The sequence below is a fragment of the Xenopus tropicalis genome, chromosome 2 (genome assembly GCF_000004195.4).
Source record: "Xenopus tropicalis strain Nigerian chromosome 2, UCB_Xtro_10.0, whole genome shotgun sequence".
Lineage (NCBI taxonomy): Eukaryota > Metazoa > Chordata > Amphibia > Anura > Pipidae > Xenopus > Xenopus tropicalis.
The window spans coordinates 93,217,945-93,239,124 of record NC_030678.2 but is presented as its reverse complement, the minus strand read 5'-3'; the positions used below and the strand labels follow the sequence as shown (position 1 = coordinate 93,239,124).

The following is a 21,180-nucleotide window of genomic DNA, read 5'->3' as shown; positions in this document are numbered from 1 at the left end:
TTAAGGAGCAAGCATGCTGAAACTATTGACACCGGGAACCAAGGAAGCCCTGGAGCTACAACCTAGTCAGGTGGTAGTGGTAACTCAAGGGTTCCCCTGTGCTAATAGGCCCAACAGTGCTAGATTTGGAACGAAAGATAGGGAAAACTGAGTGCAAGGAGCACATTTTGGCACAAGTACGTATAATGAAAGTGGGTTTACACACAACTGATTGCGGGCACTAAGCCCTAATAAGTCACCAAGACTCCATATGATATAAAGTCAAGAGACTGAAGTGATTTTATACAGGTCACTACAGAGGCACTCTGAAGTGACATCTAATATCCTGATATTTTGCAACAGGGTACATTATTTTGTTATAATACACAAGTATCAGTGAGTCATGTGAAACAAATGACATCTGAGTTCTAATTTTAAGTTATGACATCACTAAGCACTGTATATAAAAGATATAATTTACAGGATATTCATGGCTTATTTGTGTATTATATTTTAATAAACTGCTTATCTGTGACAAAGCTTCATGTAGTTCACAGAAGGAATGCCATGAACGAAGAAAATATTAGCATCAGCAATGAAGATTTGGCTGTTCTTGGATTCTTTTTTGAAGTAAGTCAGTAATTCATTAATTTAAATCAAGCCAAATAATTTCAGTTAAATGTGCTTTTTTATGAAAGTGAATATATTTCAATAGAAGTGATTCATTAAAGAAGAAACCTAAAAAAAATCATGAAAAAACTCAGCAAATAAAAGCCACTTTAATTCTTTAGAAGCAAGAAGAAGATTTCAAGCAGCCTATTTTTTTCCCTGGTTATTAAAACAGTTACAATTTTCAGCCTACTTGAAAATAAATAGAACAATGTGATTTTTGTGTAATTTTCTTCTGCAACAAAACACTAACAAGACTTTTCTGTCAGAGTATTCTCTTAAATATGCTAGTGCTCAAGAAAAAAAAAATGTTCTTGAAAAACATGTGAGATTTGTCACTTTTTTCCTTTCAAATGTAAAAACTGATAAATCTGCCTCATAGGGCTACATTCATCAAATCACGAGTTCAAATCCCGAATGGGAAAAATTCGGATTGGATACAATTTCTGAAGATCGCAAATATCACGAAAATGCTTACGAAAAAATCGTATTAGTCATGATAATATCGTATTGGCGATCCGAAATTTTCGTACCGAACTATTGTAAACAGCGGGAAAACCTTTCCAACTTTGATCCTTCTGTGCATGATTTTGGAAGCCTCCCATAAGACTCAATGGCACTGTGCAGCTCCAACCTGGCCCAAGGAAAGTCACAATAACGAAGCTTGAATGAATCCGAAACTTTCGTACTCGGCGCAACAATACAATTTTGTACGAAATTGTTGCCCAAGGTACGAAATTGTCGCGCAAAATACGCTCGGAGTGTTCAAACGAAAGCTCGGAGCATTCATGCATTAATAAATGTCCCCTTTAGTGTTTTAATTGCTTCACTCAAGTACAGATGTGTGTTGACTTGAACCACAGAGATATGGGCTTATACTTGCTTTTAGATGCCCTATTGTAGGAACCTCTTTATCCAAGAGGATAAAGCAGGTAAAGCAATATGCAACTATAAAGGCAGATTACAATAGTATTCTTTGACCATGAATAAAATTCAGATTTGTTACCTTAAATCTCCAGGTTGCTCTTATCTATTGATTTATACTGTGGCCAAAGGGGCAGTTATTAAATTAAATTTACAACTTCCAGTCCCAAAGATTAATAGCCTCGCATACTGTATGCATAAAACATTTCTTTTAACTTCTGTCATGGTTATTCCATGTACAATGAAACACGGACTTACATCTTTTTGCAAAGTGTTTTAACACAAGTAGATGTGGACAACCTTTGTAACTGGGCAAAAAGTTGTATATTATCCACCAATTGTACATATTCCACCCTATGGTGTCTTACAAAACACATGTCATTTCCTGCACTCATTAACCCTTTAAAAAATTGTATCACCTCTTTTTGGTTTCAGTTCCTTACTTAACCTATACCTTCCATCCCAATTACTTATTTACTCAACCGATGACATTATTTACAGGAAAGGTGGCCATACACAGGCCGATTGTAGCTGCTGATATCGGTCCCTTGGACCGATTCTGCAGCTTATCGGCACGTGTAGGGGAAAAAAATGACTGGCCTGCCCGACCGAGGTTAAAAAATTCAGTCGGATCGGGGACCGCATTGGCTAGTTGATGTGGTCCCTGAACCGTCTGCGCCTATTCCAGTCATTATAATTCGGTTGTTTGAAATGACCGAATTAGCCTAAATTCCCCCGATAACACCCACCCGTAGTGGTCTGATCGCTTGGTGACCTCGCCAGGCATGCGGATCTTTACATGTATGGCCACTTTAATACTGTAATAGTTCAAGATATATATAAGTTATTATATGAATGAATATAACTATTTTTTGCTTTGTATTTGTCTACTTAAAAATAATTTAAAATTATATTTTACTTTTGGAATTCCCCAGGGTCTACATTTTCTAGGATCTACAGAAATATTTATCTTTTTATCTGCTGACAGAATTTACTGTAAGAGTTTCCTATGTAGAGCAGTTATTTTATGAATGCATTATCTTGCACCACAAATAACTGATTCATCTTTGGTGTCTAGTACCATTTAGTGACATTACTTTTTATTTTTGCAGGAGTCTGAGAATGATAATGAAAACTATACTGCTTTAATTAATACAATTGTAACAATCCCTCACAAAGGTATGAGGCATTTATTAGTCTAAGTTTGTACTAGTGAATAAACATGCTGTTATTTATTAGGCCCTGGGATCTTTGAATGTTAGAATGACTTTTATTATTTTAGAAAAAGTCTACAAATTCTCCATATTTAAGGCAAACACATACAGAATGTAGTAATTTACTGAAAGTTTAGAGGTTTTTGGAGCCACTGTCAGCCTGGGTGCAAGCACACGGAGCAGATTTTGTGACTGAAATGCATGTTCATGCGTTTAGGACCAAAATCCGATCCGCAAGCCTGCACTCATGCTGATACAGTGGCTCCAGGTGCAGGGTTAGGCTGAAACGTAGAGACTGATTCTAGGTCTGCAGGCCAAGAATCAAGTCCCTTGTGGCGTTAGCCTTAATGTAAGCATTACTAGCTCACCCATACAATAAAAAAATGTGTTATTTTAGCTGTGTGCAAAAAGGTAAATCCATGAAATGATAAAGCTTCAAGAACATATGTGCATATAACCTATGGCAGCAAATTAGGGGGCCTGCCCTATGAATTACTGCAACCATACAGCATAAAGGAACAATTTTTCTCCTTAGGTGATACAACATGTTTAAATTTAACGCTGCAAGAATTCATCCCAGAGCCCAAGGATCTTGCACTCTATTACCGATATCAAGGCTCTCTCACCACTCCACCATGCAGTGAAATTGTCACCTGGACACTGTTTACCAAAACAATTAAACTGAGCAGAAGACAGGTAATACATATAAGTTATTTAGTAGTCCCTTATAGTGGAGAATTCTATAAGAATCATTTTAATCACATTGCAATTTTCAAATGCAAAATACCATTTTTTTTACCTGCAATGCAGCATTTCCTCCCAAAATTCCTTTGTAAATGAAATTATCGTGACTTGTGCATGATGTGCCGGCATGAATGAATAATAACTTCTTTCTAGTAAACCACTTGCATGCTGGGCTGGTGCACTGGTACTTCTACAAATTGTTAGGAACATGTACAACATTGTGTATGGGCACAAGTAACTTTGTGAATGGTGTTAATGCTGTTTCAATATCATGTCTGTTTTAGATCTTTGCATTTGATATTTTTACCTTTTATAGTGCTATTCTGTGACTGCTTTCCCAGATCAGAATGCTCCTTTTTTTGGCTTGTTTTCACTAGCCATTGTCCTTGATAGAGTGGTACCCTTTACCTCAAAAACCATTATAAGTTGGGGGTGGCTGTTCATAGGCAGGCTGAACCCTATCAATGTTTGTTGATAGATTGGGCATGCACTGAACCCCCCCTTTCCTTTACAAGCCACAGAAGGGTCATATCTGAATCCTGCACATTCACCTGAGGAAGGGAGGTCAGAGATACATAAACCTTGTATGTGTCGGCAATTCAGCAAATGCTCAGTCTGAGTTTTTTCTCTGACTTATTTTGAGTTCATCCAACTTCACACATTACAATCAGGGGAGTATTTATTAACATTGGAGATAAACATCATCAGTGATATTGCCCATAGTAACCAATCATTAATTAGATTTGAATGGTCACCTGCAAGTTAGAGCACAAAACCAAAGATCTGATTGGTTGCTATGGGCAACATCACTGGTGATGTTTGTCTATAATCTTAAAGGAGAAGGAAAGGCTAGTAAAGAGTTAATCTCAAGCTGCAGGCATACCTTCAGTTGTCTCAATAGTGCCCTTAAGTCTCCCTGTTCAGAAGATCTGAAGCCAAACCGGAAGAAAAAACGCTGAGCTGTGTAAAGAAAGTTCCCATAATGCCTCACTCCTGCACAGACATGCAGACCCAAGTGAACATGCTCAGTTAGTAAGACTAAGGGGCTGATTTACTAATCCACGAATCCGAATCCCGAATGGGAAAAAATTGGATTGGAAACGAACATTTTGCATTTTGTGTAAATTGTCGCGACTTTTTCATAGCCATTACGACTTGCTCGTAAATTGTCACGACTTTTTCGTAGCCATTACGACTTGCTCGTAAATTGTCGTGACTTTTTCATAGCCATTACGACTTGCTCGTATACTGTCGCGACTTTTTAGTATTGCGTGCTCGTAAACGGCAGGCAAACCTTTGCGACTTTGGAAGCCTCCCATAGGACTCAATGGCACTCTGCAGCTCCAACCTGGCCCAAGGAAAGTCTCCCATAGGACTCAATGGCACTCTGCAGCTCCAACCTGGCCCAAGGAAAGTCACGATACTGAAGCTTGAATGAATCCGAAACTTTCGTACTCGGCACGACGGCTACGAAAAAGTCGCTACAATTTACGAGCAAGTAGTAATGGCTACGAAAAAGTCGCAACAATTTACGAGCAAGTAGTAATGGCTACGAAAAAGTTGCGACAATTTACGAGCAAGTCGTAATGGCTACGAAAAAGTCGCGACAATTTACGAGCAAGTCTTAATGGCTACGAAAAAGTTGCAACAATTTATGAAAAAATCGCAAAATACCGATCATTACGAAAAAAACGCATTCGGCCGCTTTTCGGACGTTCGTGGATTAGTAAATGTGCCCCTATGAGTCAGCTTCGTTTTTACCTTTCTTTCTCCTTTAATAAATATACCCCTCAGTGTAGTAAGCCACTGCAACAAATATGGAACCTTCACTTCCTCAGGAATTTCTCCCCCACCCCTGCTACTTTCTACCTGCTACTTGTTCCTGCTTGTACTTCTTCCTCCTTGTTCCTGCTACCTCACTGCATAACCCTAGTTGGAACCCCCCCAGCTGCACCCTAACAACACACCTCTGATGCCCACCCCTAGTTATGGCTCTGTAAACTGCTGTCAAAAAGCAGCAGCGCTTAGGACTAGCATCCATCCAAATTCCCAAAAGAAAGCTGCATATGGAAAGAATGGATTTGGACATTTTTTTCATTGCTGGAATACATGTCTTTCCAGTGGGAAAAATAAATTGTCAAATCAAGTTTTGAGAACTCCGTTTCTCTGCCCCACCTTACTCTATTATGAAACATTAGCTCAATGTACTAGTCCAATCAAAGGAAATCAAAATGTACACAAAAGGTATTAAAAGAATGAGGGGAGCTTTTTAGGGATAAGGTTTACTATATGAGAGGTCTTTGGATCTTATCTGTAAAATGCAAGTGCAGTGTAGTGTGTAAGCCAACATCACCAGTAATGTTTCCCATAGCATCCAATCACCAATTGGATTTTAATGGTCACCTACAAGTTAGAAAACAAAAGCAAAGATCTGATTATTTGCTATAGGCATATATCACCATTGATGTTGGCTTACACACTATAATAAATATGCCCCTTAGAATACTAAAATGATCAGCAGCATAAATGGAAGAAGTTAAAAAGGGGGAATATTATAAAAAGATAAAGCACATCCATCATAAAGTGATGGGCACTCTATTACTATGTATATAATGTATTTAAGTGTGCCCAAGTTGATCTTGTTACAATACCCTTTTGTCTTTTCTTGCAGTTTCAGGCTATCTATACCAGTCTGTATTATCATGGAAATATGTCAATGGTGGAAAATTTTAGACCTGTTAACAAACTGGGAGCCAGACACGTGTTTACCTCAGACTCCAGAGCATTAGTCTCAATACTGTGTGGTTATGTTTAATATTTGCCAAATGTTAAATATAAATGTATGCATGAAATATTTATCAGTTATTTAACATACAAACTCCGTCCAGGGTTATATATTTTCATGTACAGATTACTTAGAAAAAAAGCATAATTCATTAATGTGATGCAAGTATTACATATAATGAATGTTAAAAATGGCATGTATTGTGTTGCATATATATGTAAATCTTCGTAACCCTGGTGTTCTCCTTTCTACAAAAACACAATTGACGGCTCTTGAAAATTTCTTCTCGCCAAATCTTTAGCCTCAAGCCACCTTTAAGGCATTGCTCCAATTATGAACAGTTGTGGTGCTAAGTGAGTTCTAACATGTTGGGTATTAAACATACAAGTACCAGAGTAGCTGGCGCCCTGTCGGCTCCTGCATCTCTGTTAATAAACTGGCCTTGAAGACAAACACCAGCATTTTAATATTCACATACTCAAAGAGAATGGCTGCATTAAGTATCATGATTACTGATCATAAGAGCGGAATACCACAGATTGTTTTTAGTCCCCTCAAACCAATCAGTCATATAAACTGTTATAGGAGTAAACACCAAATTGCAACTGCTGCTATTCTTAATGAACTACTATATTTGATTTCACTGCTGCTTAAACGATCAGCTGCCTTACAAAAACGTACGTACGTCTTGAACCAACAACAATTGCTATCGGTTTTGAACAATTGCTATTGCTGCTATTTGTAATGAATTGCTATATTGATTAATTTTTTTCTATTAACATCTTGATATACTGTACAGCACTGCTTACATAAGTAGCGCTTTATAAATAAAGATATACATACATATGAATTGCTTGTGATACACTGAGTGATATGTATATGGTTTTATGAATTTTTAATATAGACTGTCCAGCCACAGGGTATTAATTTTATACTTTTTAAGAAATATGTATGATTAAATTGGCACCAAATAACTCACCGTATTCTCATTTTTTAGAATTGGTAATATTTATCATGGAGAACATTGAAAAGGGGGGAGTATCCCCTGAAACATCTTGTGTGGAGATCTCAATAAAAAAGAAAATTCATAAGCACATTTTCTGGATGTTAGTGCCATCTGTTACACATCATATATACTAGGGGCATACAATTTCTTTAAAATCATCACACATTTAACAATGAAAAATTTCTTCTCAAGCAACTCCCCTATTTAACAAATATTATCACCCCTTTAACAGAATATCATATTAATGTGATTCTCATTTACTACCTCAGTGCTCCACAGCACTTCTAACCACTTCCACCACCTATAGGGTCTTCAGCTCATTTCAACAAAATGTTAATGATGTGGTAATGTCTCTTTTTATAGCAAATGGGTTCCACAGCGGGTTAAGGTCCCCATACACGGGCCGATTCTAGCTGCCAATATCGGTCCCTTAGACCAATTCGGCAGCTAATCGGGCCATGTATGGGGACTACCGACAGGCCTGCCCAACTGATATCTGGCTTGAAATCGGGTAGATATCGATCGGGCAGGTTAATAAATCTAGTCGGATCGGGGACCGCATCGGCTCGTTGATGTGGTCCCCGAACCGACTTTGCCTATACCCTTCATTATAATTCGATCGTTTGGCCCCAGGGCCACACGTTCCCCAATATCGCCCACCCGTAGGTGGGGATATCGGGTGAAGATCCGCTCGCTTGGCGACCTTTAGTTTGCCACATCTGTATAGGCTCCTCAGGTTCCTCTTGCTGCTACTAGAACTGCCCACAGACTGTGGAAATGGGGTGTCTGCCAGCCATAGGTAGGACTGCCATCGGGGCAGGGGGCATATTTCCCATGCCTGGTGGGTTTTGGGTCTCAAGGGGGTGCCTGGACAAGCTCTACTTGCTTATCTAGGGCTGGGCATCAATTGCCTGCAATTGTGAAACTCATTTCTGTGAATGCAATATTGCTGGAATTCATTGAAAAATTGCTGAAAAAAACAATTTTGCTTGTGCATGACTGGCATTGAGTGTCACAAAGCAACCATCAATAATGTTGCTGATTGGGCCTTGAGCTGTGTTTTTCTCAAGTTTATGGGAATATTTTAGGGTTCCTATCTGTGTTTTTTTAGGCTTAAATGACCACTGCTGTGTGTTTTGTTTTTTAACCATTATGACCTCTGGGGGGGCCAGATCATTTTGTTGTAGGGAGCCCTGTGATTCCTGATGGCAGCCCTGTAGATAGTTGCTACAGTGATAAGCACACAACATGGAAACCTCCTTTATTGATTCAATATTGTCATACTTTTCAGCATGCATCCTCTGGCCATGGGTCTGACCAAAAACTAAGTAACATAAGGTTTCCGAAGCTGTACCATTACTGGTATCAATTGCAATAAAGTGCATGAGTATGTGGCAAATTCTGTTTATCATAAGCACACACTGTGGCGTCCATCCGTAGATTTGAGTTACCAACATAGCCAACATGTAGCTAATAGTCTGTACTAATGTCAAATCAGGAAAAGAATACTTGGTTCCTAGTTAACCTATGCCTGCATTAAAGTTGTAATGTAATTTTTATATATACCATTAAACTTGTAACTTAATCTTATTTGCTAAAACAACATCTAGTCCTTTTCGTAAAACTTGATTGTAAATACTCTTTTTTAAGGAGAAATTTCTGTTCTTTAGTATTCTCATTGCAGAAAACGTGTACCCTGTAAACTGAAACAACTTTTCTCTGAACTCCGAATGAGTACCAAATGTTTCCCTTTTTAAAGATTTAAAATGATCACTGACACTTTAAATTCCTCATGTGCAGAAAATTGTCATAGTGTAGGGTGGTAAGGTTTATCCATGTATGTTCCCAGGAGGTTTTGGCCAGCTTGCCTATATCACAGTTGGGAAGGGGAGTAAGTATTTTCATAGTTTAGTGTTTGTCTTTAAGGTTTAAGGATTCCCTAGTTTATTAAAGGGAAAGGCCACATGTGCTTGGCTTCTTTTGGTCCCCACTTGCTGGAGAAGGTAGTGTGTGCTGAGGGGACAGAGGTAGGTTCCAGTACAAGAAGTGCCAGGAAGGATTTTTAATAGCTCTAGGAGTGAGAGGCATGATCAGGGTAGTTAGTAGAGCAGTCAGACGCTCCAATGATGAGGTCAGTTGGGTTTGTACCCTGTGGTGTCAGTGCTGCAGTACAGGGACTAGAGCATTCAAGCTGAAGTAATACACCACTGTAAGCTTCACCTGACGCTGGGGTTTCTTACCAAGGCAGAGAGTCATACCTGGGGCATTGTGAAAATTACAGTTGTGACTGTATAAATAACAACTGATGTGAGAAACTGCTTGAAGCATTTACTGATTTATGATCTTGTACCATAAAAATCACCACCCACCAACCTAAATTGTGTATCATTTGCCCAATAAAGAGTTTTATTTGAACCACTGGCAGCCATGTTATATGAAAGTCTAAATTATGGTGGGATACAGTGTTGTTAACCCTTTCTCCAACAGTAAAGTGAAAACCCACCTGGGAGTTGTCAGGAGTTAAAGGAGAATGCAAGTCAAAATTTAAAAAGCATACTGCCAAATAGTCCTCCTATTGTTTAGTAAAAACGCCACACTTTTGGCTCACCTAATCAAATATTTACTTATTCACACTTACTTCACATTTTCTAGAACAGGCAGCAATCTCTAAAAAGGTATTCTCCCTTCCTTTCCCTCCTTGCTTCATACTGCACATGTGTTTCATTCCCTCCCCCCCCCTCCCCTCTGCCAGATCCGCTTCTGATTGGCTGGTGGGCATGTGTAGCTCAGAACAGGAGACAGGATCAAGTTACACACATGCTCAGAGAATAGGAAGGCTGCCGCTGGCACCTACAGGAAGGACAGAGAGATTTCAGTGATGTCACTGTAGTCTTCACACTGCTGTAGGCTGCCAGCACCATATCTCAGAGAAGCAAGCAGGGATCTGGGAATTTAGATATGCAGTAAGAACTTAAAAAGAATGCCTTTAGACTTACTTTTAATTTATATTAACCTTTCATTGTCCTTTAAGAACAAATTGACCAGGTCTGAGGAAATCTATTTTGAGTGAGTAAGACATTAGGTACTCCCATGTCCAAAACCTGTTACAATCCTATTTTTCCATTCACTAAGCTGTCTTTAGGGAAAAGGAACCAAGTCTCTGGGCCGCCTTGTTTGCAAATGTATGCATCTAAATAATCCCCATCAAGCTGAGCTTGCATATTTCTTTCTCTTCTTGGATAAGTTAAATAAAACCTATGGCCCTGCAGTTTATTACAGATACAAACCCTTCACCTGCAATTTAATATCTATGTGACTGTTGCTATCTTTTACAGACACAAAGGGAGCCAACAGATGGTAACATATAAAGAAATCTATTAGACCAACATTGTAAGTGGAGTTCCGCAGGGCTCTGCCCAATGTAATAATTAAATGCAGAACATTAAACTTTATGACGTGGGCTGTCAAAAGTGACTAATCAGATCATGCCTGCAGAAGCAAATTCCTCTGATAACAGCCTGTAGAAAGGGTTATAAACAATGAATTCAAAAGTATAAAACAGTGAACTACATGTATTCTGCTGTACTAAATACACCTGAACAGAAATAAAGTGGCCTTATCTACATGCTTTTTTTTTAAACATTGTTTTTATTTGCAAATTATCAAGTATATCTGTTACAACTTTTGTAGTAATATGTTGTCTTACGTTTATCTACATGCTTTTTAGTTCTGCAGTGTCTATTTTGTGTACTGGAGATCAAAACTGCACTAAGTTATCAACATGTGGCCTTGCCTGTGCATGACAGAAAATACTCTCCTCCCATCTGTTGAATATCAACAGACCATAATTACTAATATGTAAATTACAAATTTACAATTAAAACAGTTTTCTGTGCAAAGGATGTTTTCACAGTATTTTGCCAAAGAACATAAGTGCACATTTTAACCATTTAACAAAAACCCTTCAAAACTGCTGTATTTATAAATGTGATTTTGTTTTGGGATCTTTGGCTGAATATTTGTTAGGAGACAGTGAGATCAAGACCACAGCAATTTGTTTTATTACATATCTTTCTGTTTAGGCCCTCCTCTATTGATATTCCCATCTCTCTTTCAAACCACTGCCTTCTTGCTAGGATAAATTAGACCATAGCAACCAAATAGCTGGCAAAATTCCAAGCTGGAGAGCTGCTAGATAAAAAGCTGAATAATAAACACAAAAAGAAGACAGAATAGAGTGTATCCTGTATACTTTGCCCCTACCCTCCATCTAGATGTATGAAGAAGATCTGAAACTACCTCTGCTGATGCCTCCTAAAGTCACTTTAAGAAATTAGCCATACAGTAATATGCCATGAGTATTGATATGCTGCAATAAGGAGTTTAACTACAGCCTCTTGTATTAACCACAAGGGGCCTGATTCACTAAAGGGCGATAAAAATTATCGCACGCTTTTTCGCGTTAAAAAACGCAAAATAACTTGCGCGCGATTCACCATAGTATTATCGCGTGCGAAAAATCGCCATTTTCGCATGGGGTATTTCTCGCACTAGTTTTACCGTTTTGCGTTAATTTCCGCGCTGAAAAGAATACGATCGCATGATTCACTATAACTTTTGCGCGCTAAATATCGCATTCGGCTATGCGAAAATTAACACCTACTACAGGCAGGCGAAAAATTATACAAAAGTACAGTAAATGATTTTTTGCAATAAAATATGGACTTACAGTGTTATTTATTCAAGTATGTGTTTCCCCTAGAGTGACGCAGCCGCCAGTTTGCAGCGAAATGTTCATTTTTAATACAGTAATTTTCTGCAAGTATTGGTGTGTATGGCTAACATGGCGTGCGTTCATTTGCGCGACTATTTCTATTTGGCTACAAGTGAGGAAATGTTTCGGCAGGCATGGATTCGCAGCGAAGTTTTGGACATGCGTTGAATTTTTTTCGCGGCGGATTTTTTCATGCGTTTCTCAAAACAATCCGCCAATGGCAAAACGCATGAAAAAATTTGCCACGCAAAAATTCACCGCACATCCAAAAATTGATACAAGCGTCACAGCAACAATTTTTTTGCCCGCACAACATTTTTGCCGTTTCGTGGATCTTTCGAAAGATTTGCTAATTTTTCACTAAAGAAACCAGAACACATTTGCTCATCACTAGTGGCTACTATTTATAAGCATCTACTATTTATATGATACCATTTATATGCTACCATTTATATGTGGCTAATATTTATATACACCATTGATATGCGGCGACAATTTTTATACACTATTTCTATGCTACCATTCATATGCGGTGATTATTCGCGTAATTTAGCGCATGTACCGGCAAATACCGCATTGAAATAGTCTTTCGCGAGTTAAATAACAATTGCAATATCGCGCGTAAAAAAGCGCGAGTATGCTTATAGTGAATCGTTCGAAAAATCGCCAAAATTAAGCGGCGGTAAAAATTTTAGCGCACAATAAGAATAGCGCATGTTTTATCGCCCTTTAGTGAATCAGGCCCCAGTTGTCTTATTTATTTAGTCTTGCAAATCTATATGTTCCAAAGGAGGACAGTAGATGCATTTTCTGAACACATTTGACCTTTTTCAGTTGGAAATCTACTTGACCTACAGTATATCATTATACTGTTATTCCATTAGATTTGTGCTTTTCCTAAATCAACATCTATTTTTTATTTGGGTAATGGTTGTGTATAAATAGATGCCTACATGCTCTTAATCAGCTTTATTTTGGTATCTTGTTCTTTCAAAGGTGACCTTTTCATTGGATACCGTGCAGTATTGTGGATCTTGGCAGAAATGCACACAATGTACCTCATATTACTAGCACAATGCCTTGCTGTCTTTGCAACCTTTTTCTTGCTTTGCGTGAAGGAAGGTAAAGGTCAAAAAACAATGTGATTGGATGGAATAAAAAAAAATATTCAAAACGGAAATGCTAAAGAGTGTTAAACAGTTTTTACTCACAAAGCTAACCAAATCTGATTGTGATTTGATTGAATAGCTCATAATATATTTAACACTTTTGTGATAGTATCCCAAAAGAGTTTGTAAGGCAGTGATATGTATATATATATATATATATAACTCAAATATCTTGAATTGAAAATATGGCTTGAGTTTAGCTAGGACAGCTCCCATTGATTTCTATAGAAACTCGCAAGCTTTTAGATTGTGAAGTTTTACATTTGAGTTTTTGGGTTTGCTTCACTTAATAAATACAAGACATTCAAGTTTTTGAACCATAATTTGAATTTACATTTTTTTAGTGCAAAAAAAAATTGTAAAAAAAAATCATAAGAAAAGTGTTTGCATATAAACAGAGGAAAACATGCAGACTTGGGATTATCCTGTTTTATTTCAATTGCAAATAAGGTTGCTAAAAATTAAAGTACTGGCCCCACAGTCATTGAGCATTTACTTTCAGGCCAAGGGCACTCACTGTGGATCATCCTCTTTCCTCCGCCTGAGTTTTGTATGTTGTCATCCACTGTCATGTGCTCCTTCCTGTAACTCCATTGACAGGCCTATGTGGGGCTATGCTAAGTGGATATTAGCGTGAAAATGCGTGGTTTGTTTTTTCATGCTGGTATCTGCTCAGTTTAGCACCATACAGGCCAACGCCGGTGTCAGTGGGGCTACAGGAAGAAGTGCATGACAGCAAATCCACTTTTTGTACACATGTGGAGGAAAGTCAGTGATACACGGCAAGTGCCCTTGGCCTGTTCCCTTTGTTGATGCTTTTACTGTAGCTCTACCACATATTCTAATGGTTAATGTTTCATGCCATTTTCTAGAGATGCCTTTTCTAATTGTTTCCTCACTTGGAACTACATGGTAAAATCGAATTTCATAATATAAAACAAATAATGGTAACATACCTTGTTATTTGAATGCTAATTACATCATTTACCTTTTATATGCCATGCTGTAAAACTTCATACAAATGTGCTCATAAAATAAAAGTGTTTGAACACTTTACTATAAACCTTCTGCTGTCATCATATGTTCCATTGTTTCACCTTGTGTTCAAGGTTACTAGTTTTATTGTTACTCATTTCAGTTTTTTTCCTATTCTAACCAAATATATTGGCTTAATACACTGAACTCTGCACCTACAGCAGACGGTAGTAATTTAAAGAAAATACATAATTACTTCTAAAACAGTATCTTTTTTCCATTCTATACTGTGTAAAATATCATGTATTTAACTAACTGTGTACTAAATGTTTAGCCAAGTGTGTAATCTGTTGTAAAAAAAAGCAGTATTGAAACCAGTGTAAACTTGTACTGCTTTATATTTACTACATTTTTGAATCTCCTCTGCCCAAACTTGACTTGAATCTGAGGTGAAAACCTGAGGTGGAGTAAAATTATCGTGTAAGACTCTTTCAGTAAAAAACAGTTGTTAGCACTGATACATTTATGAATATATATAGTACCCAAAGCCATTCTGATACAATTGTGATCTGAATATAATCTTTTTTCGGCATATCACCTTATACCAACTAAAGATTATCCATATCCACTTTGTCATATATTCATTAACCTATCAAAGCTAAGAACTCTATAGAAAAATTTATTTGTAAAATATCATATCTCCAGATTGTCCCTTTTAAAATGGGACAACCAATATTTATAGAGGTTTTGGCCAGAACACATTATTTAAGCTAATAGACTGTTCTGATGTCAATTAAATGATATTATCAATGACTGATCGGCTGCCTACTGTTACCTTACTGTCACCATTTTGCACCACTATGCCTGCTGTATATATCACCGACCCTTTCTTTTTGAAAAGATTGCTGGTCCAAGTATGTAAAAGGCCCCTACTGGAGTAGTAGTCCCTACTCTTAACCCTACAAAGGGGGCACTGCACCAGGTTCTGCTTCTCAAATGGGTCCTTAGGCACTCATATGTATGAAAAAAATAAATAATTTTAAATCTGAACAATTACACCTAGAAAGAGCCTTTACAGATTCAACAATTGTTTCTATTTAGCAAGCCTTAGAGCCGCGACAGACGGGGAGATTAGTCGCCACGTGACAAATCTCCCTTGTCGCGAGCGACTAATCTCCCCATAATGCCATCCCACCGACTAGAATGTAAATCACAGGTGGAATGGCATACGTGGCGCCAAAATCACCGAAGTTTCCTCTCAAGGCAACTTCGGCGTTTTCGGCAAATCGTTGCACCGCATATGCCATCCCACTGGCGATTTACATTCTAACTGGTGGGTTGGCATTACGGAGAGACTAGGGAGCTTTGTTGCGTGGCGACTAATCTCCCCGTCTGTCACAGCCCTTATTAAAAGCAGGGCCGGAACTAGGGGTAGGCAGAAGAGGCAGCTGCCTAGGGCGCAACGCTTGAGGGGCGCCAGGCAGGAGCCTCTCCTGCCTACCCCTAGTGCTACTTTGTCATTGCCTCCGCCGCTTGTCATAAGCGGCGGAGGCAATGACCGATCTGGTGGGCGGAGTTGGCCGACCGGGTTGCCTAGGCTTGGCCCGCCCCTGATTAAAAGCCTTATGTATAATCGTGGAGGTAACATAGTAACATAGTAACATAGAGATTATCAAAAAACTGTCAATTATTTCAGCTGTTCAGCCCTCAAGCTATTTTTAAAATATAACTGTTGCCATCATTATCAGCCAGTTGGTTCAAAATGTGTGGAACTGATCTTCATCCAGGGCTAGAAGCCTTTGGGATCTCTGGCATATCAAATACATGCCAGAGATCCCATAGGTATATTTGTAAGGCATTTTGTGCAATATTATATTGAAAGGCTTTAGGAATTTAAAATGTTAGCTAATGAAGATATCTCAAATGTTGCCTTCCACACTACTGATTCATAAAGCAGAACTATTGAGTAATTGCAGAGACAGAAATATATGGTTATATCATGTTATACACTTTTGTGGCTCTCATCTGATGCTCATAAAGCAATAAAATGTAATAAGAATTCACTCTAAAAAGACACATTTGTCTGCTCATTTGTGGCACAGATATATTTTATAAGTTAACAGCCTGTCATAAACAATGACAAGTGTCAGATATTTTTAGATTATTTACTTATTTCCTCAAATATTCCAGTCCCCCCTCCAATCACTTTCCTTTCTTTAATTTAATGCATTCTAAACAAATATAATAATCAGATGATTTTTTCAAGTTTAAAGGAATTTTGATTTGAGTTATGGATTGTAATTTGCCTGTGAAGTACAGACGTACCAACCCTTGAAAGTCATATTTGCCTTTTATTTTATATTTTTATCTTACTCTCTTTTCCAAAGCATTTGCGGTGAATTTTGGCCTTGTGTGATGCGAACTTTCTCTAACCCAACATCCAGTCACTGGTAATGAAATGCTCAACCATGTATGTACATTATATGGATTATTATATATTTTTAAATACAATTTTTATTTTTCCATGATACTACCCGCACTACCAGCAATTTCTGCAAATCTATTTAACGTATTCTGTTTGTCTGCCTGTCTGTATTTTTATGTATCTGTCTCTTGCTCTATTTACATATCTATCAGTCTATCTACACAGCTCCTTCTCCACCCCAACTCTGGTCGATTATGTAGCGGCTGCTGTGTAAAGAACAGGAAAGGATATGTGGTCTTTGTCTGTATGGTCACAAAACATCTTGTCAAAGAAAGTTATGACTCTGATCCATGATGACTGATTTGAGTGTTTAAGTTAATATTTACAGTGCATGCCAAATTCATCACAATATAGGGGAGAATAGTAAACACATTCATTTAAAAAAAACAGAAAAAACTACTATAATGCATGTATAAAAATACACATTTGTATAACAAGAATACATTTAACAAAAAGTCTGCTGGGACACAATGCACTACTGAGCACCAAATATACAGTACAGAGGCCTGGCCATGCACGTGGTATTATTTCATTATATAGTATGAATACACTAGTATTTCCTTACTATGCAAAAATCAAAAGTTTTTTTTAATTGCATCTGATGGTTTAGTATACCACTCAGACACCATAAAAAAACACTATAAAAAATGAAGGAGCGATATATAAAGCAGTAGAGCAGAAATGTTGTACATTATGTTTTAGGATTCTGTACCAGCTCAAGGCAACCACAGCCCTTTAGCAGGGAAGATCTGTGCCTCCCAAGATGCCCTCAGTAGCTCCCCATCTTTTTTGATGATTTACTGCATATGCTCTGTGCTGCTGTTAGTTACCTGAGCTTGGAGACCACAGTTACTATATATATAAAATGTAGATGTCACAATATAAGGCTGACTAGTAAATAATACATTGGAATCTAATAATCAGCCCTTTAGTTTCTCTGAGACGCAAAAGTTATTTTCTGCTTTATATTTTGCAATGACCCCTAAGCTTAGCTTTTTAAGAACTTCCTAATGAACACTGAGCATGTGAGTGTCAACGACACTTCTAAAAAAAAAATACAGGTTGGTGACCCCCTGTGATAACCTTGAAGTCCTGGATCATTACTACCACTATATATATATATATATATATATATACAAGGAAGAGTGGAGCACACCCTACAAAGGCTCAAATGCCTTGGGTGCTGGCAAAATGAGGAAATATAAGGACAGAGAGCCGCACGCACAAGGACTTAGCGATTAGTGAAAAAATGTATTTGAAAAAATCCAACGTTTCGAATACTGACTGTACTCTTCTTCATATATATATATAAATGCAAAAAATAGTTGCACTCACTTATAAAAGAGAGAGTGCCTGGGTGCACAACACAAAAGAGTAAATATAGACTGTCATATAGAGCAGGGCACTCACAGGACTTATTCCAATGTTTCAGTCTTCCTTGAGACCTTTGTCAAGGTTGTTTAAAAAAAAATTACATTTTTTTTAAGCTACATACATATGGTATTGTATACAAATATTTGGAGAATTTAACATAGTTTTTGTATGGATAAACTGTTATACAACAGAGAATTTGCATAAAACGTATCATACATTTGTAAAGTAAGATTATCTCCATCCCTAATTTCAAGGGGTCTGATGCCATTTCAGAATCCCTGCCCCCATGGAAAATTTCCCTGGTGTGCATCCCTGCTTCTGAAAGCTGTCCCTGGCTGTTCCTTTGGCAACAGAGCTGACACCCAGCCAATCATTGCTATCTGTGATCTTCTGTGACCTGACATATGTCATATGTTGAATATTTTCCTTTCCTTATGAGTTTTATTGTTATGTTATATCATAAAAATACAATTAGAAATAATACTGATATAAGAGGTACAGAGAGCCCTGCCCAAAAAAGCTATAGTGGGCCTCTGTGAGACTGTTTGGACCTTTGTGTAAAATGCCATGTACTATTTTGAATCTAAATATCTAGACATAATATCTAGTAGAATTAAGTCTAAAACAACTGGACTTTTCTGAGTTTTTCTTGAAAACGTTTCACCACTCATCCGAGTGGCTTCTTCAGTTCAAATGACTGGTAGGGAATTCCCCGGTATTTAAACTCTTGATGGTAGTAGAGTCACAGACATCCAATCACAATGGTTCCATTGAACTTGTTCAGTTAGGTGTTAGCTGAAACTGACAGGTGTAAGAAGGTATGATCCAATCACAATGGTACCAAGATTCTCATTGATGAAGGTGTTAATCCTTCAAAGTACATGACTGGAAGTGTGAACTGTTGTGAAACTGCCGGGGTAAGGATGTCAACGCGCCATTGTATGTTGGTGACAAGCGGTGTCTCAGGCCCCCTCCTCTGTTCAGGGATGGTTTTTCCAGGTTGGCATAAATGGCCTCTAGACATAATAGTATATTCTCATGGGTAAATATAAAATGGTTCTTTTGCAAAAAGCAATTGTACTATATTATATTCACCCAAGTACTAACCAGCCAACCAACATACTCATCAGAAAAAAATGTAAAGTATATGAGTCTTATAGCTGAGCCTTATAGCTGAGACTTTGTGGCAGTTTTATAATTCTTCAGTTCTTCAGTCCTCAATGGTGTTGTGTTATCTGCAATGATTACTATCTAGTTTCCATAATGATATTTCCCTTCTGAGTTTGATTTGTGTCTGTTACCTTTGTTACTCATGGGAATGCATTTAAATATAGGGAAGATTAATATTTAAACACATTGGTCTTAAATCCAGAGAAAATTCTTTACTGGTTTATGAACTGCTGCCATACCCCTTATTAAATAAGCGTACATTTTTATTTTTTTTTGCTAGAGGAAGATTTTTTTTTTGTTTTCACAGCATCTACTGATCTACCGAGGATACCAATACCTTTTCCACTTGATCGCTCAAAGCTTTTGGATGTATGTGAAACATTAATGCAGTGGAGACCATGTTATGATAACTGGTCCCCAAACACCTTTCTTCCATTTCACAAATAATCATTGAAAATAAGAAAAGGGGGAGGAGTGAATGTTAAAATATCTAAATATGTACATACACATATATGTATAAAACTAAAACATATCATGTTTTTAATGAACAAATCCTCTTTAAAGAGGCAGTAGTTACAACAAAGATTGTTAACTGATTAATAATATCTTTAAAAAAAATGATTGTAGATTTAGTGGGGCAATTATTTGTCATATCACATGTCCAAGGACTGCTTTACTTAAAAACGATGAAGCCAAAAAATGCTTCTAAGGAGCACCTGTGCACACACAACATTTCTTGGAAATTCATATTCAATTTGCAAGCCTCCCATTGGAGAGGACAGCCCTGTCTCAGAGGTCATCTGACAAAGGGATATCAAGATATAGATCTTAATTTAGATCCTACTGCTCATTCCTCATGACACAACTCAACTACAGTGTTTGCTTTTTTTGCTATAAAGTGCTAAAAGTGAAACAAATTTGGAGAAAAGCACTTTTTAAACATTTATCTTTTAATTAATTTAGAACTTACATTATCTGAGACATTTACAGTGTTTTGTTTCATTAACACTATTGACACAATTTTTTTGTGTCTATGGAGCATTTTGTTTATTTTAAGGGTGATGACACATGGGGAAAATCTGAAAATCTGCATAATCCTCTAGCAACAATTCTCCCAAAAATTTGCATTGGTGTCATTGGGAATATCTGGCACTAAAACATGAATCATGTAAGTACTGGAAACTGTCTTCTCGTAATTGATATGTGTTAGTTACAGAGTTTACTAATTATACCAATGCAAAAGTACTGTATGTTGGCCGATTTGTTGCTCACAAATAGTGTAGATTTCTCGCAGGTGACAAATCTTCCCAGCTGCCATGACCATAAGGGTGAAGATACATGAAGCTACTAGTGGCAGCTACTTTTTCATGACTGCTAAACTCCAGAAAATACCCTGCCATAGACAATATTGAGAATTGCCTCTACTAAAACACACGTAGAGACAGTTAGCAGTAAATGATCAACATTGTCTATTTTAGTAGCCATGACAAGTAGCTGCTACTAGTAGCTCTGTGTGTCTTCACCCCAAGAGTTTTAGGATGATAGGGCTCTTATATTCTTGAGCTAAAAGTTCTTAATGTTCATGCTGAGCATTTACCTATTAAGATTTGTCTGCATATGAATATGCTCCATAGCTTGCTGGATGTGACCACATGCTGATGAGTGAGTAGCAGCCTGGTATTTGCTGTTCCAGCCTGAAGACACCAGTAAGCCTGGCCAGCATTTTGTCTCCCACTAGTTGGTCTGGTTGTGCTGGCCTGAGCACTCATAGTCAGCATTTCTTTCTCATCCCTGTTTTGTAATGTTACACAAGTAATTTGTAATAAGTAATTTGCCTAGAATAACTGTCTGAATATTTGTCTGAAGAATGTCTCTGTGCTTTTCCAGGACACTCTCTCTTTACATACTGTAT

At 37.6% G+C, this 21,180-nt stretch overlaps 1 protein-coding gene across 1 annotated transcript; it reads left to right on the top strand.

Annotated features, from left to right (window-relative positions):
- The first annotated feature begins 546 nt into the window (after positions 1-546).
- Positions 547-7,374, top strand: LOC116408598 (carbonic anhydrase 4-like). Its single transcript, XM_031896217.1, has 4 exons — positions 547-609; positions 2,676-2,751; positions 3,322-3,482; positions 6,202-7,374. Exons 1-4 carry the CDS (start codon positions 547-549, stop codon positions 6,343-6,345), a joined length of 444 nt encoding a protein of 147 aa, XP_031752077.1. The 3' UTR covers positions 6,346-7,374.
- The last annotated feature ends 13,806 nt before the right edge of the window (positions 7,375-21,180 follow it).